This window comes from Saccoglossus kowalevskii, chromosome 1 (genome assembly GCF_978046115.1).
Source record: "Saccoglossus kowalevskii chromosome 1, keSacKowa6.1, whole genome shotgun sequence".
Classification (NCBI taxonomy): Eukaryota; Metazoa; Hemichordata; class Enteropneusta; family Harrimaniidae; genus Saccoglossus; species Saccoglossus kowalevskii.
The window spans coordinates 32,374,499-32,398,740 of record NC_140641.1 but is presented as its reverse complement, the minus strand read 5'-3'; the positions used below and the strand labels follow the sequence as shown (position 1 = coordinate 32,398,740).

At 34.0% G+C, this 24,242-nt stretch overlaps 3 protein-coding genes across 3 annotated transcripts in view; 2 read left to right on the top strand and 1 right to left on the bottom strand.

The window, feature by feature from the left end:
• The window catches only part of LOC146750845 (uncharacterized), a 45,414-nt gene extending 43,005 nt beyond the window's left edge, over positions 1-2,409 (top strand). The window contains exons 9-15 of the mRNA XM_085497583.1: positions 924-1,023; positions 1,362-1,421; positions 1,554-1,711; positions 1,819-1,831; positions 1,940-1,952; positions 2,061-2,073; positions 2,217-2,409. Of these exons, the coding sequence (XP_085353709.1) occupies positions 924-1,023; positions 1,362-1,421; positions 1,554-1,711; positions 1,819-1,831; positions 1,940-1,952; positions 2,061-2,073; positions 2,217-2,409 (550 nt within the window). The remainder of the gene's footprint in view (positions 1-923; positions 1,024-1,361; positions 1,422-1,553; positions 1,712-1,818; positions 1,832-1,939; positions 1,953-2,060; positions 2,074-2,216) is intronic.
• Positions 2,410-5,233: 2,824 nt separating this feature from the next.
• On the bottom strand, positions 5,234-15,423 carry LOC100373829 (intraflagellar transport protein 80 homolog). Its single transcript, XM_085500898.1, has 16 exons — positions 15,203-15,423; positions 14,106-14,285; positions 13,833-13,942; positions 13,222-13,449; positions 11,071-11,195; positions 10,107-10,280; positions 9,642-9,716; positions 9,465-9,513; positions 8,008-8,187; positions 7,781-7,916; positions 7,393-7,540; positions 7,052-7,223; positions 6,759-6,848; positions 6,368-6,540; positions 6,130-6,253; positions 5,234-5,950 (listed from the first exon to the last, which is right to left on the bottom strand). Exons 1-16 carry the CDS (start codon positions 15,351-15,353, stop codon positions 5,864-5,866), a joined length of 2,202 nt encoding a protein of 733 aa, XP_085357024.1. The 5' UTR covers positions 15,354-15,423; the 3' UTR covers positions 5,234-5,863.
• A 656-nt stretch (positions 15,424-16,079) lies between these two features.
• Positions 16,080-23,540, top strand: LOC100377974 (uncharacterized protein CXorf58-like). The gene is made up of 9 exons (XM_002736505.4): positions 16,080-16,561; positions 17,956-18,055; positions 18,540-18,634; positions 18,930-19,041; positions 19,302-19,433; positions 19,786-19,861; positions 20,044-20,197; positions 21,086-21,236; positions 21,597-23,540. The coding sequence occupies exons 1-9, from the start codon at positions 16,392-16,394 to the stop codon at positions 21,777-21,779; spliced, it is 1,173 nt and encodes a 390-aa protein (XP_002736551.1). The 5' UTR covers positions 16,080-16,391; the 3' UTR covers positions 21,780-23,540.
• The last annotated feature ends 702 nt before the right edge of the window (positions 23,541-24,242 follow it).

Here is a 24,242-nt window from a genome sequence, read left to right as displayed (position 1 = left end):
ATGTGTAGGTCAGTGATAAGGTGGGCATTATGTGTAGGTCAGTGATGAGGTGGGCATTATGTGTAGGTCAGAGATGAGGTTTGCATTATGTGTAGGTCAGAGATGAGGTTTGCATTATGTGTAGGTCAGTGATAAGGTGGGCATTATGTGTAGGTCAGAGATAAGGTGGGCATTATGTGTAGGTCAGAGATGAGGTGGACATTATGTGTAGATCAGAGATAAGGTGGGCATTTTGTGTAGATCAGAGATGAGGTGGGCATTATGTGTAGGTCAGAGATAAGGTAGACATTATGTGTAGGTCAGAGATAAAATAAGGTGGACATTATGTGTAGGTCAGTGATGAGGTGGGCATTATGTGTAGGTCAGTGATGAGGTGGGCATTATGTGTAGGTCAGTGATGAGGTGGGCATTATGTGTGGGTCAGTGATAAGGTGGGCATTATGTGTAGGTCAGAGATAAGGTGGGCATTATGTGTAGGTCAGAGATAAGGTGGGCATTATGTGTAGGTCAGAGATGAGGTGGGCATTATGTGTAGATCAGAGATGAGGTGGGCATTATGTGTAGGTCAGAGATGAGGTTTGCATTATGTGTAGGTCAGAGATGAGGTGGACATGTGTAGATCAGAGATGAGGTGGACATTATGTGTAGGTCAGAGATAAGGTGGACATTATGTGTAGGTCAGTGATAAGGTGGGCAGTATGTGTAGGTTAGTAGTAAAGTGGACATGTGTAGGTCAGAGATGAGGTCAGTATATATACATGTGATGCTATGGCATGCTATGATTGTAATTTACTATTTTTTGGATTAGTCTTGGTCAAATTTTCAAAATTTAGTCACTGTCAGAATATATGATAGAAATATTTTAAATATTACATGGCAGTATTTCTTGTATGGAAGAGTCATAATTTAACAAATTTTTACAGATATCATGACAATGAATTTGCAGAAGAAGTTCAAGTTGATTTTGTTGTGTCTGAAGTATATGGCAAGACTAACTTTGACTACAAATTAAATGCTGTTACTGTAAGTAAAAAGTAGCTGTTTTTAAAAAATTAACACTGCATGAACAAACAAATATAAATGATTCCTTTGAAAGATAAGTGTTTTTTTCATAGAAACACAGAGTATGTTTGACTAGACTGCATTTATTTACATTGCATAGTAACTCTCCAATCAAAGGAAAAATCTCCACAGCACATAGTGATCTGAATTGTGCATGCCTAGCCCAACGTATCCTGGTATCTTACATGTATAAACATGTGTTCACAATCAAAATAGCCAAAAAAATGTGAAATATAATTATGGTTTACAGGGGCACTGGTATATTGTATACATTGTAAATGTTTAATCTTTATTTGCAGGCTGGTTGTTTGACTGTCCCACAAAATTGGTCTCTTATGAAAACTTCATGGACAAGAGAGGTAAACTATCTACTGTGTATCAAATAGTATACCATGAGCCTAGTATTAATGACATTGACACAAAAGGAATTGAAATTTTGCAGCTACTGTGACTTTGTTTTTGATTTTGTACCATCAACTATTTTATTACAGAATTACAAGAAATGCTACCACCTTGAGGAACCGACTAAATCCAATGTTGTGTCTTCACTTGAATATCAAATATTGAATAGTAGTAATGGAAACTCACTCAAGTGGTATGAAAATGACTACTATGTCTACACATTGACTGTTGTAGATCCAGATTACAGGTAAGTGTATGAAAATGACTACTATGTCCACACATTGACTGTTGTAGATCCAGATTACAGGTAAGTTTATGAAAATAACAACTATGTCTACACATTGACTGTTGTAGATCCAGATTACAGGTAAGTAATATGAGAATGACTACTATATCTACACATTGACTGTTGTAGATCCAGATTACAGGTAAGTGTATGAAAATGACTACTATGTCTACACATTGACTGTTGTAGATCCAGATTACAGGTAAGTGTATGAAAATGACTACTATGTCTACACATTGACTGTTGTAGATCCAGATTACAGGTAAGTAATATGAGAATGACTACTATGTCTACACATTGACTGTTGTAGATCCAGATTACAGGTAAGTGTATGAAAATGACTACTATGTCCACACTATGAAGTCAGTTTAAGAGCAATACTAATGACCTGAGATATTCATCATACCAGTATTTTCAGCATTTTACTTTATTTCAATAACATCGAATCATTTATTCTTGCTTTCAGTTTCTGTCATCTTAGCACAACATTTGTTGTGCGTGTTCATGGAGTATTAGAAGAGTATGAACTGGCAAGAATAGTGACAATACCTCTTACATGTACAGTAGCTGTTATTTTCGTCCTTCTCACATATATCATCATACGGAAAACTTCATATTACAGAAAGCAAGAAGAGAAATCTGAAAATAATTATAACTAAGCAACACTATAGGCCATTACAATATGGTGTACGTCATATGTTTACATTTTGCCACCCAGCATACGAATGTCTGTAACAAATTTCGCCAAGTAATCATCATTCACAACATTGCTTGTAAATTGTTTTATTACTAGAGACACATGCATGCATATTTCATAACAATAACAGCAGACAATGCCATTATTTTTCTTTTGGATGAGAATGACCGGTCTTTGCCAACCAGTTACTGTGCCGGGTGACGTGTGATTGCCTATAATACATTATATTGCGTATTTCCTGAAATTAACTCTTAAACTTAAATAAACAACGTATCAAGGGGTAGTATTTACGATTTGTGATGTACAAGAACATTTGAACACTCGACTAGAACACTTTAGTATTTAAGGTCATTGACTTTGTTTTCTGGACATTTAATTGCTGATAGGTATGCTTGGTAAATTTTGTCATATTTTGTATTCTGTGGAAAAAGAATGTATAGCTGAATAACTATATCTGCTTTGTTAAAAGTGCATCTCTTGTATGCTGGATCACTGAAATGTGACTCAATATTTTGACCATTGGCAGCAACAAAACATTTATTCTGTTATATCAACGGCAATCAGAACCATGCATGAATGACAATGTGTTAATCTTGCAGGGGAAGAAGCTCAAATTTGTATTTGACTTGCCATACTTAGTTTAGTAAAAAAAAACTTACATTTGTTTTATACATTTTGTAGTTAGTTTTATAAATAAATTGATTTGAAACCATATTTGCCATGTTTTACTGCACAAGTTAATCTTGCATTGAGTAACATGCTCTAGCTATATTATTTCATTCTGTTACAAAGTAATAGGGCATTTGGGCTGAACGATTTACAGGTAAGAATTCTTCAGCAGTGTCAGTTGCATTGACAAAACACCAGAAGAGTGAATTATCCCTTATGCATGTATAATGGAAAAAAACAATGAACGAAGACAACTTTCTAATTTTTAAGTATACTAACAAGCCAATATAGGATAGCCAACTATTTTTGGCACAGTTTCAGAAACACGTACGTACATATAACAAAAGGGGAAAATGTTGAAATACAGAATGAGTCTTGTTCCTATTAATATTCATGAGCTGACAATTTGCATATAACATGACACAGTAAATGGATGTGGTGTGGCCCATGATCAAACTCATTTTCTTTGCTATGGTCCAACAAACCTGTCGCATGTAGGATGGAAAATAATGAGTGGACAATAGTTTCCTATTTCTGTCCAAAGTTATATACAGTTTTGGTTCTCTTGTATGATCTGGTTCATGATTGGTTGGAGAGGCATGGCAATCATCACATGATCCATGATGTCCGACTACAAAACCAATTAATTGCCAAAAGGCGCTACTTTCTTTTCAGGGTTATCCAGACTTTAGTGCATTCACACCATTTTTGCAATCTAATTGGAAAATGATATTAATGTGGCTGCACTCTTATTTTTTTAAAAAGAAAAATGCAGTGTTTTCTTTGTTTTAGTCTGCCTCAATACTGCCATAATATTGGGTAGCATAGTATTTACTTCCCAGCTTAATGTCCAATCACCCAAGCAAGCTGATGGCCAGTATTATGATAAAACAAATTTGTACAAGAATGTAGTTTTGGATGATTAACAGACCAATAAACCGGTGGTGCATCATGTTATTTTAGTCCCTGTTCAGACAAAGTCTGAAAACGGAGACTTGTGCGACTGTGTACAAGTCTCCACATGCATCTTGCACATGCCTAGACCAATTATATGCAAATGTGTTCATTTGACAATCAAGAGATTTAAAGTTAATCTACTAAAGCTGATAGTATTGGAGGCATATTGAAAGTTAATATTTGAGATAAACAACGCATGGTCGTCACAATGTACCATGATAAGTACTTATTATGCAAATCAGGTAATTAATATACACAGAATTTAATGTAAAACTAAACGTACAAATAAGGAACTCTATTCACTACAATATTGGAAGCACATCCCCGCTACACAAGCATTTATGTGTATTTATTTTGGCCATATCAGAATCAAAATGGACGACTGGTGGGCGTTTTGTATTAACATGTTCCAGGACCACAATCCTATTTCATTCACAAAAATTGCACAAATAAACTGGCTTCAGTTTGTAGCAGGCCTCATTTGACACATTTAATAGGTCATTGCTTTTTTCTGACATGACATAAAATCAACCCTTTTCTTTTGAATGACTGATGAGAGAGCACTTTGAAAAATTACCAACAGGGACTTATTTTCAATGACTATTAACAAAAATTACATTTAGCCACATGCAATTTCTCTTTCACTTCAGACATGGTTTTATGTAAACATCAGCATACTCACTACCTGTACATTAAATTAAGACTTTCCTATAGTTAAGTTACTTATTTTAAATTAATTTGCTGACAAATTTCTTACACAATTTTGGTATTTATGCTAACTTGCTGAGTAGGAAATTGATTTTTTTGCCAGTAGTGTGTATTTGAGATCATTTTCAGGTGATAAACACAATGAATAAGACATGAAGCCACATGAAGATGCACGATTCTTATTCAATGACAAGACTTAACACATGTTGATTATGAAAGTAGTATAATCTTCTAAGGTTGGCTTGCACATAATGTTACAGGTAAAAGTACTAGAAAACAAGGACTTTTAGTGTCCGTTTTGGTTTCTTGTAATTACTGTGTATCTCTACAACCTATTATCAACCTGGTCAACTTCTATTTCACATATCTCCCTAAATTTGGTAAGCATGTTAGGGTTTCAGGGATCTATCAGCCTTCATGTTCTCTACCAATTTAACAAACGAGTCTACATCTTAAGAAAAATTGTGAATTTATTTACACATTAAAGCAATTTGCAACAATAGAGCAAAACTTGTTTTGCGATTGATAAAATAACCAAGTAGTGAAAATACACAGTCCTTGTATATAGTTCTCATTTTAAAATGTATGAATGTCCATGATGTGTATTTACATAAAAATAGGTTGCATTCAGACCAGTCAAAGCTCTGGAAAATCTTTTACTTACATACCAAATTCATCTATGCAGGCATGCCAGGAATCTAATTCCATTGTGGTAGAAATGCACAGGTTTGGGAAATAATTTTTCGTATTGAATTAAACTGCAAAACAATGTAGACTATGTACAAATTGCGAAATACAAAATAATTGCATGATGTTGACACATTTGCTGTCCATAATAATTCAAAGTGCTTGTACATGTGTGTAGGTCATTATTTTATGAAACACAGTTTATTGTATATGCAACCAAAAATTTCAATTTAACTAGTTATCCAGAACAGTATATACAGCAGTATTTAGGAAAGCAGATAAACTGCAACTTCATGACATTTGTACAAGTTTCAATTCCTGGTAATGAACATATTTATCATTTAAATTATAAGTATAATGTACATCTAAACACAATTTTTTTATGTGTTGCGACTCTACTTCCTGTATTTGTCAGGCTTATCTCGTTCTTTCTGATATTCATTTTCTATCTTAGCTTCAATCTTTTCCCAGTTAACTTCCACCTGTAAATAAACCACACACTTCTGAGTGTTAAATCTATCAAGAGATCTTACTTCCGAGATGAGATGAAATTAAAATAGATTTATAGTAGATTTTCCAAATAGATTATTTGTATTAGCCCAACAATACTTGAGGTTACGTTAATGCATGTTGTATGCAAAACTCATGAATACAAACTTACCCCTTCAGCATATTGCAAGAATCTCTTGTTGGTTTCCTTCTTATCAAAGTCATCCAAAAATTTCTGTCTGTATGCTAACACTGTATCAACATGTGTTTTGTGTTTCACTGCTAACTCCAATGCCCTGTAAAACACAGTAATCAGACATGTATATCCTGATAATACCAACATAGTCAAGAATTGCTGTAAATTATTTATGTGTTCCACAGGAAAGACTTGTTGTTAAATGTAGACATACCTGTCCCAATTATAGAGCTCTATATTCATCATAATTGCTCTGAATATAAGTCCTCCTTGTAATAGAATACCTTCCGCATCTTGAGAGTTACCACAAAACAAGGCCATCTCAGCACTACGGGCCTCCTTAGATGGAATTTCTTTGATATGAATAATAAACTCAACTTTGTCTGCCTACAAAAAGGGTTATATAATTCCTGATTAAATATGCAATATGATTTCATATTCATGATAGCACTCTCTCTCAATCCCTAGGTAAAAAGTACCAGAATGTGAAGTCATTAGGAGTAGTGGATAATCTGGCTATTGGGTGGAAGTACAATCATCTTTAACTTGCATTCATGTAATATAATGCAGCTTGATATAAATAAAATAGTCATAGTAATACTTACCTCATCAATGGCTGCATATGCTATTTCAGCAGTATTCAATTCCTTGGCATAAGCAGCCATAGCTGCTAGACATCCCCACATAGCTGGGTCCTGTAAAACAAAACATAGTGTATGAAATTGCATATTTCAGATATATATGAACATTATAACTAAATAGAAATATTGTGTGAACCACAAAAAACAAACAAAAATACACAAAGCACAAAGTCAAATAGTAAATAAGCGAGAGCTACAAAATACATCTTTGAAAGATGCACACTGCCTCATAATCTACAGGAAGCACAAATACATACCTTGACAAATCTACAAAGTCTTACTGCGTCTTCCCATCTATTGCCATAGACCAATTCATGTAACATGGCAGGATAGGGAATAATTCCAGTACTGACTAAAGAACCATCAGCTCGACGTATAGTTAAATGATTACCAAGGAAACTAACCAAATTAGGATTCTTCCCAAATTCACTGTAATAAAACATTCATTTATTTTAACATGTCATATCACACTCGCATGAAAACTTTTATATGTAATATATTTGTTTAATGTAATTCACACAAGATATTCCATTGCCTGACTCAGCATGCAGACTCAAGATAATTGTTATAACTACGGTACATAACTCCTTTGTCATACCTGGTATCTTTTTCAAGTATTGTTTTAGACAGCAATTCTTTATCAACATAAACAGCATTAGGGTAGTACCAAACACTCAATTTACCATCCTGAAGGGCTGACAGTATATTAGTTGTATCATTCCAACTAAGACTGCTTATCATGGTACCTATCAAAACAAATTGCATTATACTTTTATAGCTACTGTACTAATAGAAATACCATATTTCTAAAGATGCAATAAATATTATTATGATTATATTACAATGATGACAGTGTGACTATGTGAAAATAGGATACTTGTTTAGTTTAATGCTTCAGGTTGGAATAAAGCACTTCTCGCAATCTTGTAATTATTCTGTTTGGCTCAACAAAATGCCCACATAACATAAGAAGTATTAGACTTTACCTAGTTTTATAATCTGTTGTGTTTTGCCAACAGTTCTCACTGACGTTAGATGAAGGTCTCTATTCTTATCCACTATGGATAGTCTTCGTTCTGATGCTGGTCCATACTGATCCAAACCAATCTCCATCACATCAAACTATAGTAACAATTTAAAACAGTTGAAATCATTGCTTTTGGTGATAATATGTAACAATGTTGACACGTTAATGAAAAGAAACAAATCTTACTTTGTGTGCAATAGGTTTGCCATCACCTAAAGCTTTACCAGTAGATGCATCAAAGACATGAACCAATTTTTCATCTACTTTATCTCGGATTGCGATGGTGTCATTGCTAAGTGCCAAAGAATGATAATTCAAAATATCTGTCCTCATGCCAGTAAACTTTGGAGACGATACAAGACGACCCTGTAAAGAATGGGAAATGGAGGTACAATCAAGAATGAAAATTATGTCCTGAAAATGGAGTTCAGACCCATTGCGAAATTTGAAACTACCCTGGTATATATAATATATAACAAGCCATGCATGGCACAGTCCCCGTTAGTTATCAAATTTAAGATATATAGTTTTGTTTATAGTAATATAGCTGGAATATAACCATGTCAGAAATATGATTTTTTAACATTAAAATGATTGACATTTGTATCTGATCGTCAAACAAGTACTTGTCCATATTGAGAGATATTGCTCTGGAACAGCATTCAAAATCAACCATTTTGAATACATGTATATATATAACATGATTTATAACGAATATATAAAATTTGAACATAATCAGTCAAAGCATTTAAGAGACATGGCTCTAGAAGCCCAATCATTAAAACAAAATGGCCGCCAGTCAGCCATTTTGAATCCAATCTGACAAATAAAATGACGTGCATCAGGAACCAGTAATGTCTAATGTATGTACCAAGTTTGACTGAAATCCATCCAGAAATGCCAGAAATGCTTGATATTTGATGATTTTTTAGCACAAAAATGACCACCATTCGGCCATTTTGAATATGATCGTCGAACCAATATATCTGTTTATCTATGACATGATGTATAATGAATATTTAAAATTTGAACATAATCAGTCAAAACAAGTCAGAGATATGGCACGAGAACCACATTCATTAAAACAAAATGGCCTCCAGCCGGCCATTTTGAATCTTATCTGAAAAATAAAATTATTTGCATGAAGGGCCCATAATGTCTAATGTAAATACAAAGTTTGAACAAAATCCATCTGTAAACAGCCGAGAAATGCTGGATTTTTAGGATTTTTCAGCACAAAAATGGACGCCATTCGGCCACCTTAAATCAGATCGTAAAACAACATGTTGTGCATCAAGGTCCTATAATGTCCAACGTATATACAAGGTTTGAACAAAATCCATCTATAAACAGCTGGGAAATGCTTGATTTTGATGATTTTTAGCACAAAAATGGCCGCCATTCGGCCATCTTAAATCAGATCGTGAAACAAATTGACGTGCATATGTATAATATCATGTGTGATGTATGTGTGAAGTTTGATTGTGATTGGTCCAGGCATTTTTAAGACAGACGCACACACGCACGCACGCACAGAGGTCATAAACATAAGTCCCCGTTTTCGGACTGCATCCGAACGGGGACTAATAATAAGCAATCATTATTATTACTAAATCTGCAAGTTTTATTAGGACATCACTTACCTCATATGTATGAATGTGAACCCCAGCATTATCCACAATAGCAAAATATCTAAAAGTAATAAATGAAAAACAGAATGTTTCCCTCTATTAAAACATGCTACACAATTGTATTAACCTGGGAATATGTGTACTGTTGTTTTCATTTTGTTTTGTATCACATAAAAATAAGACACTTACTTTTCAGCTTGTACTATTAGAGTAACTGTACCTTCCTTTAAATCAAATATCATAGGAGTATTCCAATTCTTGGTGCTACAGAAATACAGTGTATAAGGTTTATAAATCAGGCTTATCTGACAGTCAAGTTACTTCTGATAAATAAAAACTTAAATTTAAAACTTGTATATCCATGCAATATTAAATTCACTAAATTTATTTCTCTACCAAAGTAATTTCTTTATATTGCAAATGCTCTTTAAAACCTCAGATACCGTAAGAGAGGTTAGGTATACACATAGATGTGATTTGCATATTTTAACTATTCTAGCAACTATAGACAAGTATCATATCGTCAAGTATCAGAACACATCGTCTGCATTCACAGTTTTTTCATTCCATTTAGTTTGGCTATCCATACTGGAATTTAGCAGAGGATGTGTTAAAAACATCAGTATTGATTGATAGGTTGTGATCCAAGCATACCTGTAAACATAACACTGTGAAGACGTTGCAACTACTAAATGATTCCATGCTAATGAGGTTTTAATAATTCTATCTCGGAACTCTAGTTTTTCCTTAGCATCATTCAAAACTTCTCTGACATGGATTGTTTTGCGCGATGCTACTACTACCTCATAGTTCTTCCATTCTAATCGCCTGAAAAGAAAGTAATATAACATGTAGAAAGAAGAAATACATGTACGTGTGTGTACTTGTAAGCAATTGCGTTTTATGAAAAAAAAAACATTTATTTGCACAGCAAGTGTAATGTTCAAACAAGACTTGATGTATGATGTTGGCTTTTAATAATCAGATATTTTTGAAGAATGTTGAAAAAGAATTCTTTTCCATTCAATTTTTACTTTTTGGAGAAAAAATCTATAATGACTAGCCTCATTTTCCTGTCGTTTCAGTTACTGTTGACACTGCCATACTTCTGAATGCAACTAAAACAACTGTTCCAAATGTATGACCAAAATTTTCATAATTAGACTAATTAACTATGGCGACACCAGCAAACATCAACAGTACAGTAAATGAGATCAAAATTCTCTATGTTGTAAATTTCAATAAAAATCTAAATATTAATGATTACAATGTAATTTTAATATAAATTTCAGCAGATTTAACTTTTTGAAAATAATAATTTTTTTAATATATTTAACATATTATTTAATAAATATATTATAATGATTGTATTTTGATAACATGAAAATTAATGTTCTTCCACTTCCTGTATAATATTATGGGAAAGAACAAAACACAAACATAGAGGGCCCTGTTCAACTTGTTCCCAGCCAGTGGAAATAAATGGATTCATTTTCAGAAATATTGAATATAAAAAGAAAATGCAGACAAATTTGGGCAAAAAAGTCGGGCAGTGAAAAAGCCAAGTCCTACGCTGCTTCTACACACAAGAAGTAAAGAAAAGAAAATGAATGTTTACCTTTCAATGACATTTGCAAATATAACATGACCATTACCACAAGCCCCTGCAACCTGTGTTCCATCTTTACTCCAAGCTAAATTAAACAAACTACCTGTGCTGGGCTTTTCCAGTGCATATGACCACTGTAAAAAAACAAATTTTAAAATATACCCCAGACCATTCGTCCCGGTGTTATCGCTATCGCCACACGAGACTCCAGCTTGTCTCCTATACAATTTGACTGCGCACATCCAGAAAGTAGATGTAGCTGTGATTGGTGGAATACTAATGAGTTGAGTGTCAATCAAACGCCCACGCTATCTTTAGTAAACAAAGTCACGTGACACGCGCCATTTTAGTTTTGGCAGGCGATTTCAAGGCAGCACGCTTAACCCTTTTGTTCACAGGTTGGGAGATATTAGAATGACTGACAATTTCACGCCACTGTTTTACATTATTGGCGGATTTTTCTGCGCTATCAATCTTTCTCTTACAAACTAGACATAGATGAGACGACAGAGTCGCTCCTTTCACAACGTCGCACTGGATCAAATTGGAAAGACGATTTCCATAAGTTATCCCTCCTGCTTTTCCTGGCTTGAATAAATTCACACACGACTTTAACTGTCCACAAACTCGAAGACTACACGAACACAGTCTACAATAGTCGTCCGCAACAATATGTATGTATTTCTTCGGTGTACTGATGCACGAATGCACCGTGACACGGTGTTTCTCGGGTGTCGCCATCGCTGAGAATGCCGCCGGCGCAATTTTTCACCCAACTCGCGATTCTGTTTTGCAACATTTTATCAATATTCCCTTTGACAAAATCGCCGACAAAAGCACCGCTTTGCTGATCTTTTGTTCTATAATTCTTAATGCAAACACCGACCCTAGTAGTAATTAGTAACGTCGCCTAGTACATATGAACGGTCGTCATTGCAAATCGAACATCCTTTTGAAATTTGGACGTCGGGCAGGCGATTTCAAGGCACCGCACTTAAATATTAGCAACATATTTTTCTGAGCGGTTGTTTATTCTCTTTCAAACGAGACATAAATGTGACGACATAGTCGATCCCTTATCCACCGCTAAGAATGCCGCAATGTTTCGTTCGTTTTGCAACATGCCACAAATCGTCGAAAAAAACACCACTTCGACGGAAGCTTGCGTAATAAGGGGGTTAAAACAAGAAAACAAATGCCATGTTTAATACATATCGACCTGTTTTACTTGCGAAAGATAACGGAACATGAACTCGTTTCGTGCGACTTCGGAACCGAAGGAACACACCAACAACGTTGAATTTACCCGCTATCTTCCAAATATGGTATATTAATTTATTCAGTTGTTTATTTAGAGTGACGTCCGCGGTCGAATGCGATTGGCTATCGATGTCAGTGCAAAGGTCATATGAATATTAAAATTAAGTGGGCGGAAGGAAAATTGTATAGGAGACAAGCTGGAGTCTCGTGTGGCGATAGCGATAACACCGGGACGAATGGTCTGGGGTATTTAAAATAAGACTGATATACAGGCGAGATTACAGGAAATAGGTCTTGGTTTGTACTAATCTGTTCGTGGAAGAGTTACAAATAACAAATCGCACGATTAAACATAGAAACACTATCTAAACCTTGACAGTACAAGTAATTTAGATTTATGAATGTTTTACATCTGTGAAGACAAAACAGATTTTGCAGGTAATGCCTTTTGAAAATGACCTGGGAGCTAAAAACGACTCGCATGAGTGATTAAGGGAGATTTGTTATTAGACTATCTTCAAATATTAAGGAATGGAAGAGTGATAATTTAAACTTGTGAAAATCTAACTGAAGATCAAAAAACAGAAAAACATGGTACAAGTAATAATAAAAATTGCTTGAAATGTAAATTTAGTGAGAAATTCCCAGTGTGTCTTCTATACCACATCTAGCCAATAATCACCTCACTTATATTAGGGCAAATATGCTATTTTTCAACAGGAAGGTCTGATCTCTTTTGAGGCTTCCATATCCCTTTTATAATCCCCAACTCAGGAAATAATCTTATTGTAATATAATATTGCACTTATCTACAGAGAAGAAATCAAATTGAAAATCAAAGTGCTATATCCGCTACCCTTGCTGGCTGTTTATAACCTCTAATTTATAACAGATACTCACCCCAGATTTATCGCACAGTCTGAGTGTGTTGAATGATCCTACTGCAAAGAGTTCACCATCAGGTGCCCAGGAAACTGACATGATAGGGTAGTCATGTGATCCTGAGCAGTACAACTGACGACCATAACTGTCCCATACTTTATATCGACAATCTTCACCTCCAGAGAGTATTAAGTTATTCACTGGGTTCCAGTCTACTTTTAGTATCACACCATCATGAGCCTTCCACTGAGTTCAACAGATTACATGTTTTACATTACAACACGAACATAAACAAGATTCAAATAAATGTATACCGCTAGTATGTATACAGGGTTCATTAAAGCCCAACAGACATTATTTCACATATTGCTCACAGATTTTAATAAAATATTTCCCAAATATTTGGAAACACAATGGTGGCAATCATTCTATTTACCTTTGATATTAGTAATCACAACTTATTATAAGCTCAAAGTTTGTCAAAGGTAGACATTATAAACATAATTACAGACAGTCAAAAAGCAAAAACTTTAGCTAAAACAGGATTCACTGCATTGTGTTAGTTCATTCAAGATATTCATGTTTCCTTAAATGATACATGTAAGGTTACAAACTAATGTGTTACTCACCTGCATGGGTTTAGCATTTGCAAGCAAAGATTTAATGATAAGTTGTTTACTATTTGTAAACAAAACTTGGTCAGAATCAGGACCCCATGCCACTGAGTACACTGAAGTACCTAAAAGATCAATCCAATGCAAAAGATATGAGTGGATGAAAATATCATATTCAACACACGGCATTTTATTTAACAATTTTGTATTAATTGCAAGTGAAGTATAATAAATACACTCTCATGAATTCACTTATTTGGTATTTCATTAAACAGAAAGCTATCATACCTGACTGTGTCAATGTTGATCTCAACATTCCACCTCTAGACCATATTTTTACTTGGCCATCTTCACCTGCTGTTACCATGGCATTTCCATCATAACTCCACCTTCCTGCCAACACTGCTCCCTTGTGAGCTTCCACTGATTTCTCAACTCTGCCTGATCTTGAGATCAGATGAAATTTGCCTACAATACACACATTTGAATACATAATGCATTTGACTGGATTCATTCACACCACATTACTTATTGAAATCTTAATCTGCTTAAAATAAAATTTATGTTAGGTTTTATTTTAAATATATACATCATGTAATTTTTTCTAACACAATTTATCTACATTTTATTTTTTTATTAATTTTACTATAATTAGAATATTTTTGGAGGACAAAGTTGTTATTAATTACGAAAGCGAACAGCTTTCACAGTTAACAACCGAAAAAAATTAACTACGTAACAGTTAATTCAAAAGCCTATCACATGTGTAGTGCATATACAATGTTTACAGAATGATAAGGGACAAAAATAAAAATCAGCATTACAATTAGAAGCAGTGACGGGAAATTTGATCACTGATATGCAAATCCAGTTCTCATCCCTTAAATATATACAATTCTATTAAAAGCACATTTTACTGAATTGCCATGTGTATCCATTTGCCAAGGAATTAAACTATGTTATGTTTTTTGTTGGGACCTTATTATTGTTATTATTGAGGATTATTTCAGATTAAAAAAGAATAATCCATGGGCACCATAAAGTCGTTACAGTCTCTTTTGACGTGCCTGATTGGTCCAATAATAGAAACACAACGGTAATTTGTCTGTGACTGCTAGTAAAGTTTCTTCAAGTCCAAATGACAATATTTGGATTACTAATTTTTTGAAATCTACTTGTCGATTATAGCAATATAAAAGAAACCTAACAAGGATCTTAATTCATTCAGATTGGTGAATTCTTATCTTAGTCACAATTAATAAATCCACAAGAAAATAGTTTGATTTATAACAAATATATTACTGGTGAATGACATGTTAGAAAAGTAAGCACTTGGTTAGAAAATGAAGAAAAATAAGAAGTTTTAGTCAAGGGTTAGAACTAACCATCTGTAGACGTTAGTACAAATACATCTGCTTGTACTTGCTTTCCTTTTGAACCAGTGGCTTTAGGGAAAAAATGTATATCTGTGGCATATACTTCTGCTGGCAACTTTGCTAGTTGAGTGGTTTCATCCGACATGAGATTCCATTTCATTATTTGATGATCATCTCCACAGGAATACAATTCATCTGCTTTGGTCCATGCCACACAGCTCACCAATTCTTTATGTACTCAGAAGTTAAGAAAACGTACTTTGGAAAAATAGTTTACAGAAAAATGCTTACACTAAAATGTGTTTCTAATAATAATCCTAGTACATAGTAGTCAATAATATACAAAATAAAAATGTAATTCACAAAAAAGGATATGTTTTGGTTCTTTTGCTAACGTAGTCTTCAAACGCATTTTGTTGCCAGGGTGGACGCGCAATTTTGTCGCGAAAGGAACTTGCCTTGACTGATTTGTCTACCTATCCCAGAAAACGTAGTGTCCCTTCCGAAACAGCAAATACACGTTTGACGGATAACACAGGATACACTCTTCGTGCCGAAACTCAAGGAATTTGTAGAGTCTCGTTACGAAAGTCAACATCTCGCGTTAGTAGTTGAACTCCCTATGCAGTAGTTTAGAAATACGTAGCTGTGACCTGGAGTTTGACCTGCACATGAAATAGAATATGGTACATGACTATAATGATGTGAAAAACATTAAACTGATAGTTAACACACTTCCCGAATTGGCAAGGGTGTTATTATTCAATGATTTCATTCTCAGTGACTATATGTTGAAGTGGGAAATTTCGAGATTACATATCATAAGCAACCTAGCCGCTCCATTCGTAGCCTAGCCACCAGCAAGGCATTGTGGGAAAACAGTCGCCATTTTGAAACAAGATTGTCTGACAAAATCAAAACAATCGCAGGAAATATTGGTGTTGATAATGCTGGTTTTGATTCCGTTGTCTATCGATATATTATTTTGTGTTTAGTTTATACATCGATTAAGCTGTAGTCAGTTCTCGCTTTGAAAGCTACCAGTGCTCCCTGTAATGAAATACAAGACCTGGTGATTAACAGCAACTTGGGTTTGTGTGAAGTTGTCTATAATTTTGAAAGTGCTGGGAACTTGCTGTGCTCGCCGACACTTTACTTGAACGTGCTATGTTTTTATGAACTGAAATACGTAATCAAAATGGCAATGGCCATGGAACGAACTGGGTCACATCATGCTAGTCAAGGCAGTAGATCTACAATCAACGTGACTGTTCCCAGTGAACATTCTTTACAGCAGTTGCCCCGTGTACCCAATCCAATTGGTGCGGCTGAACCTGCTGAAAGCCAGGGGGTACTTAGTGATAGAGAGTAAGTATTACAATATACTAGTGTAGAAATTTGGTTGATCAAGAACAAGATGAGGTGTTTGTGAAGGATATAATATTTTATTATTGAATCAAAGGTGGATTTTCTTTTCAACAGGGTGTTATCAAAAATAGGAATGGGCAGACACCAACGAATTCTGCAATAATAGAAGATGAAGTTCAATACCGGGGTACATCATATCATGGAGGTTTCTACCTCCATGATCATATCTAGTAATTTTCGTAATACAGAAAGAGTAGCACTGTATACAGGATTCAGTGATCAGTTTCCTGCCTTCAAATAGCTAAACGATATCAGTAAATGTGTTACAATAAATGCATTACTATTATCAGCACTTAACAGTTACTACATGTAACCAGGGAGCTGTAATGAGATTTACAGCTCCCTGATGTAACTATGTTATAAAAAACATGAAATGTTGTCAGTGTACAGTTTTTTGAAGATTTTGATACAGTCATGAGTGACCCCTCACTAAGTCGTGCCTCAGTAAGTCATGATTTTAGCGGGTAGTTGGATGGCTCCCAAACATTCTATTGGATTTTGCAAACAGTTTCGAAGTAAAAAAACAAATTTTTCATTGCATCATGTATTTAAATAGCCGTTAAAGGGCTGGAGGAGACAACTTAACATCTACTGTCTGTTAATTACTGAGATACAAAGGACGATCGTGGCCTCAAGGTGTCAACGGGGTGTTAAGTCATGACCTTATCACTTTGTGTACTTCTCGGTCGCTCCTTTTTGTCCGTACATAAAAAACTTGCATTGATCCACTATGTCAAGAAAGCTGAAATCAAGTCAAAGGTTCATTTCATGAGGCTCTTGGTAAGAGATGACCCGCAATAAGTCACGGTTTTCGCTTCGATCCCTACACCCGCGACTTAGAGAGGTGTCACTGTAACATTGTGCTTGTTTGTTTTTGCTTGTTCATTGTAATTTTATTACTGCCTGAATGAATTGTTTAAGTTTTTTATAAGTGTATTCATATATAGTCTATGAAGAGACTGATGCAATGTATATGAAATAAGATTAAGATCACACTAGGGCTAGCTAGGGCAAACAAAGACCCACAACCACAGAAGATAATAATAATTTCTCTGCACTTATTTGAGCCTTGTCATTATTATTATTCTTATTATCATTATTTAAATGCCTAGAAGCCTATCATTTGAAACTAGAAAACTAAAGGCTTGCCTCTCTAAATTCACCTGAGGGATTATAGACAATTCCATGATTAAATAAGAACTTCAATATTGAAACATCATAGTATACAAGTTTGTATAATACTCTATTGTTATTCCACACAATAAGTAGGGAAACATATAGTATTGGTATGTGACTTTCATATTGTGATTCTTATTGTAATTTTTCCTTTGCAGTGTCAGTAGAATTCTTGCCACTCGTATCCTAGAGAGGGCATGGTGTTCTTATAGAGACAGGCAAATGTTTCGTCTCCTGAAACATGCTGTTTGTGCTGCTGTAAGTATAAAGTTACCATATTTGCTTTATTAGTTGCTTATATGTCTGTGACATGTCTGTGGTTAAAATCATAATTAAATGAACCAGAATACAATAAATGCAATTTTTTGTTTAAGTGCACTTCCATTATAGATACACTTCTAATAGAGTAACTATTATTTAAATTTGAACCATTGCTATCGCTGTTATAAATTGTATTATATGCTTGACACATACTAGTATATTCCAGGTTTTGGTAATTTACAATTTCAGTATATTCAACTAAGAAACAGAAGAATTTCCTTTTATCTTACCTCAACCATTGTTGACTATTTGTGTTCCAAGTGGCGCGCTCACATTTATGGAATATGTTAGAACCTAAACTGGTCAACAATTGCTGTGGCATGAGAAAAGTGAATTGTCCAATAATAGCACCCAGAAAATGATTCTGTTACTTACTTCAGAAGAGTTCATTCATGCCTCTCATAAATTATATATTTTACAGGAACATTCACTATCACATGAAATTTTACGAAAGGTCTGTCCTTCGGAGGCACAGTTTCTAAGAGATTCTAGTGTTCAAGTGAGGGTTAGATTTAGGTGAGTGTACAATAGTAATGTGTATTCTGGTACCATTCATTTACTACAATTTTCTGTCCTTTCACCAGTAGACTTTCTCGTCCAAATTTTTCCGCACTTTTTTTCATTTATTCTTAAATGTTTCTAGAAATGAACCCTAATTTTGAAGCCAACAAACAAAAATTGAGTCAATTTTTAGTTTTTACTCAAAAAATGTTACCCCTATGTTCTGAAAGAAAGTGCAGACTATAAACAGGACTATTTTGTGAATTTGTGACGAAAAGGGGGAACTGAGTTGTTTTGTTATTTCTAACAGGTTTGGTGGTACTGAATTTCCCCCATTTATATTGTTTAAAATTTACATGCATACGGGTGGACAAGGTGTTAAATATATCAGTGGAAAGAAATGTATTAGACCTGCATCTGAGGTAAGAACCCCACTTTTATTTTTTCTGTTCATTATAGTACTAGTATTAATAATTAATATTATCCTAGTTTATGGACACATTCATAGCAATTTGTAAATATCTGTAGCTTGAGCGTTGACCTAAACATTGTTTGCTCCCACAAACCCACAAAATGCATAATCACCTTCAATCAACAACAAAATTCTAGACCGTTCACATCATCCTGTCTTTCCAAGCACATGGCTTTATTAATGAGTGGTGATTATTAAATTGTTTGACAGGCAGCTGAGGATGCATGTCGACTTATGGGACATAGGAATTTTTATGATCAGATGATAACTGATGCTTGTCAACATGACAAAAGTAAAATTACAGATGAAATAGATGTAACAACTATGAAAGACTATATGCAGGTTAGTTGTAATAATGACTCATCATATAACTCTAAAGTTCTAACCCCCTTATTACACTTCAAGTTGTTGTATTTTATCTCTGTGTGTTCAATACCAAATTGAGAATGTTTCCCACTCATCATATACGGTAGTGGCAGAGTGTAGTTATCCCACCCATACACTTATCTACTTTGTATTCTGGTTCTCAAGAATATCTTTCATGTGTTGCAATTGAAATGTGGTTATATGACATCCAGAACCTCTGCAACTCTTCGATAAATATCCTGGTTTGAATCGTGGTATCATCTCCACCATACATGTATTTACATTGTAATGGCATATCATTCACTACATAACAATATTTCGTTCCCAGTATTTGAGTAATTTAGATGAACTACCAGCAACATTAGGTGGTAAAGACAACCACTGGAGGAAGCTTGATCTCTCTGGTAAGTCATATGCATTGTGATAGTGAATTACTTCCATTATTCGAGACATTTCTTCAATCATTTATTCAGTTATAAAATAATTATTAGATGTTGAATTAATAAGATTCTCATATGTCATTACTAAAGGTGAATTCTTTTGCATTTCTGTGTTAGCTAACCACTTTGTCTTCCATCTTTTATAGCACTACCCAGAACTACAATACTGTATGACATAGTAGATTACATGAGATGTGGTAGTCCATCTGATAGACTTCGAAAAGAAATGCCATTACTTATGGCACGTCCTATCACGCAGGAAATACAGCTAGCGCACATTAGAACAATATCACAGCTGAGGTAAAATACCTCTTATATATTGTAATAGTGTCTGTCACACAGGGGCATTGTTATGGTCATGGTCATTTTGATTTTATTAACACTTTTATTACTTTTAAATACTGACATTTTTCTAACTCTCTTCAAAATCATACGTTCAATCTGCCCTACACACTTTGAACTTGTCAAAACTATGTATTCACCATAAAGAATAACTGGGACAGAAACATTGAAACATGTTCACACTTGGCGAAATGAACATCACATGTTGAAAAGAAATTGCTCTTTATTTTATAGTGAGGAACATTACATAGAATACTGATATGCTGTCAAAATGTATTCATAAAATGTGTTTCAGTCATGTCATAAACATTAAAATCTCAATCAGAACACTGAACATCAGAACCACTTGAGCTTCACAGATTTCCATTATGAGCAATGTCCCACAAATACAGCATTTTCAGATCAAGGGTATTTCCAACTTGTACTTATTTACACAGCTTGACTTTATTGTAGAATTAGTGAAATTTTGATATTTTGTTGTTGTTAAAATACTCGGTCAAGCATAGTGGGTGGCTATAATTTTGTGAATTCCAGGAGTTAATACAATGTACTGTAGACGCAATCAGTCTCACAATCTATTCGTCACTGAAACACAGTGTCGGTTTGTAAAATTGAAATGACGATTCGATTTAAAGTTAACAATTGTTATCCATCGAATCAAACTGGGATATATTATTACCCTGTTTAAGGATCTTAGGTTGATTGTGGCATTTCTTAAATTTTGATTAGGTATATTGCTGTACTATTTTTGAAACTTTTATGCAATTCATGTTATATTATTGTATAATGGCCCTTGAGAAATAATAACTATCATATACATAAAACCACTCTGGTCTCACTTTTCAGATCTATTCCAATTACACCAGCACCCACACCAAAATCTGGACTAGCGAGTCGACAAAGTATTCCTGGACTTTCAGCCAGGAGATCTAGACAAGCAAAGGAACGTGCATATAAAATGCGTCAAGTATATACCATGCCTCTAGATCATAAGCAGGTACTAATTTATTGTTATAATCAATTGCTCTATTTTTAATCATTAAGGGCAAGAAAATGTTAATTTTTAATGAAAATGAAAAAATCAAAATAAGAGCACAATTTTAAAAGAACAATAACAAATTGTGTGCTCATCGATTTTGGAAAACAAATTGACCAAAATTATTTTTCTTCTTATTTTTCCTCTTATAACAGTGAAAATAAAATAAAGGGTAGTTATTTTCTTTTCTGAAGCAATAGTGACCATTATTATGCACATAAATTGATCACCATTTTATATTATTATTGCAGTGGTGTGTGAATATTTTAGTATTTTTCCAAATGTAGTAGTTAAACAGAGATTCATTTTCTATTCTTTTAGGCAGATGGTGACATTGAGAATTCCTTTCGCAGAGAAAAAACTGTACCAGCGAACATGCCAGGAAAAACAGAAGATATTCAGGAAGATGCAGAGGAAGAGGATTGGGAAAAGGAAGCAGATAAACTATATACATGGACTCAGGGATTATCAGTTGATGACCTTGGAATGTTTTCACCTTTTTGATCCCTCATGCCTAAGGGATGAATATTTTGAACTGACTGCTTAAACCTATGTAAATAGAACATGAACTCATCTATAAATACAGTTGAACTAATGAGATATACTGTTGTAATGAGATCTCATTTAATCAGATTACATTAGAGCATACATAATAGCTACTGGAAATTGTTGTAATTTATGGTTATTACGTAGTGAATCACAATGTTTTTTCTATGACTCTTATTATGATTTGAACATGCACAATATTTTCTCTTGAACGGTTTAATGCAGTTTTCTCTGATGTGAATAATCAAATATGTTGTTACTTTCAATGAGTAGTACAGTTTATACATATCATGATCTAACTAAATCAGTGAACAAAAACAGTTCTCCTGTTTTACTGTAAATACAGAATGTCAGAATAACCATGTTGCTTCATTGATAAATATTACTGTTTCATATTTAGTTATTTTGTCAACCAACATTTTTATTGCACATTTTCTTCCCTGACTGCTGCACCTGTAATCCTGTGTGATTCTCTCCTGACCAGATGACAGGGCTGATTTTGTGCATGGTATTAACATTTTTTGGAAATAAATACTTTTTTTAAAGTTTGCTAAGAAATAGGATACATTTTATTTGAAAATGGATCTCTATTTAATAAATAGTAACTGCATTAAACAAAAAGTTAATAACATGCCATAGATTAGCTACATTACCCATGTGTCATGTCAAATTGGTCACGTGATAAAAAGTATATCTCCTTATATCACTTGTTCATAGAGCTCGATGATTCTTGTGTGGCCACAATGTCATTTGTACCAACCAGCTCTATGAACAAGGAATATCAGGTAACAACCTCAGTATTTTATACAAAAAATTGTATTTAAAGTATATTTGCAGTGGCTTATTTTGATTATTATATTATATTATAATAAAATTGATATATCAAAATTAAACTTAATATGAGGTTATGAAAACTATACAGTATTCTTGTTTTGTCAATGTTATGTTTTTGTTATTCCTTCAATGGACGAGGCTTCAGCAGTTGGTACAAAATGGCGTCATGTCATGGGGGTTGGGTGGGAGATGTTGGTCTGTCATAATCTTATTTTCCTAGTCTAATATTGGTTACCGGTATTTATTTTTGGCTTGTCCTGAACTTCTTCAAATCAGTAGGTTGCTTTGTACAATAAAGTTCTATGACTTGCACTGTGATTGTGTTAATAATAACACATTACATTGTGTATCTGAATTCAAAAAATAGTAAAACTTGCTTATATATTAAAAAAACATAATTTATTCATTTTGCAATAAATTGTACTCCAAGGCAATATAAGGATATTGACCTAAAAAAGTTGGGGTCACCAACCTTTTTTTCGAGAAATTGATGGTTGTATTTGAGTGGGAAGTCGCCATTTTGACACTACATGTATTATAACACTTTTACCACAGGTTCCTATGGCAGAGATATTTTGCAATATCTCAAAATCTAGCCTGGTGACATAGGCTGAAAAAATCATATTATTGTTAATGATGAAGTACTTTTTGTTCTGACTTATTTAAAAAATCTGGGTTTTAAAAAGTGTCAAAAAATGCAATTTTTCTTTAACATTGTGTTCTATGGAATAGTTCTATAAATAGCAATTTTCAAGAAATAGTAGGACACGTTTCTCAAAAAAACTTAACTGTAACACACAAAAGAATGCTATTTCATTGTACCATGGGACATTAGCTTTATGATTGTACATAATAAACTAATGAACAATTTCATGCTATTTATAACCAATTTTGTCAAAAATTTTGACTAGGCTTCTACCTTAATGTCTCCAATATCCTCAGCACACAAGAGTTCTCTCTTTCTGTGATTACTCAATAACATTCTACTCCAGGTATTTTTGTTGTGGGGTGGAGGGGTCAACTGATTTCTTCTGGAATGGATCACCAAGATTTAAAAGAATGAATGGGTAGGATAGAGTAATAGAAACTAAGCCGTCCCTTAATTTTCCTGATAAGTGAAATCTCAAAGAAAAAAGGAACGTTCCGATCTTGTCAACTTTGTTTCTGGTCACACCCTGAAAGTGCAATCACTAAGTATTTACTACATTTATTATGATGTAATACACATCAAAACATTCATATCAAATTACTGACATTTGACATTCTAAATTTGGAATTTATAACCCAATATCCCAATCAAATTTGCCATTGGCTACAATTCTTAATAAAATTTTGGAAAAAATTATATTGGTTTAAAATTATGGATGGTGACAAACTGTTAAATCATAATTTCATTGACAACAATTAGTTTACTAGTCTTTGAGTTCTGTGATTGGGTTAAATCTTTCTTCAAAGTGATCATGCCAATTGGAGATCAATGAATACCGAATTTTTAATATCTAGAAACAGATTTTGAACCAATTTCACATTGTTTGTGTACTGTACGTATGACAATGGAAGAAAATGCCTTGAAAATAGAAGGAAAAT

Bases quoted from the DNA above. Each gene is read 5' to 3' on its own strand.
- LOC100377974 (XM_002736505.4), top strand. From the start codon at position 16,392: ATGGCAATGGCCATGGAACGAACTGGGTCACATCATGCTAGTCAAGGC. The intron at 18,635-18,929 runs GTGAGTGTACAA...TATTTCTAACAG, and splicing joins CAAGTGAGGGTTAGATTTAG to GTTTGGTGGTACTGAATTTC. The intron at 19,042-19,301 runs GTAAGAACCCCA...ATTGTTTGACAG, and splicing joins GTATTAGACCTGCATCTGAG to GCAGCTGAGGATGCATGTCG.
- LOC100373829 (XM_085500898.1), bottom strand. From the start codon at position 15,353: ATGAAATGGAATCTCATGTCGGATGAAACCACTCAACTAGCAAAGTTG. The intron at 7,224-7,392 runs GTATGACAAAGG...GTTTTATTACAG, and splicing joins ATACTTGAAAAAGATACCAG to TGAATTTGGGAAGAATCCTA. The intron at 6,541-6,758 runs GTAAGTATTACT...CCCTTTTTGTAG, and splicing joins CATATGCAGCCATTGATGAG to GCAGACAAAGTTGAGTTTAT.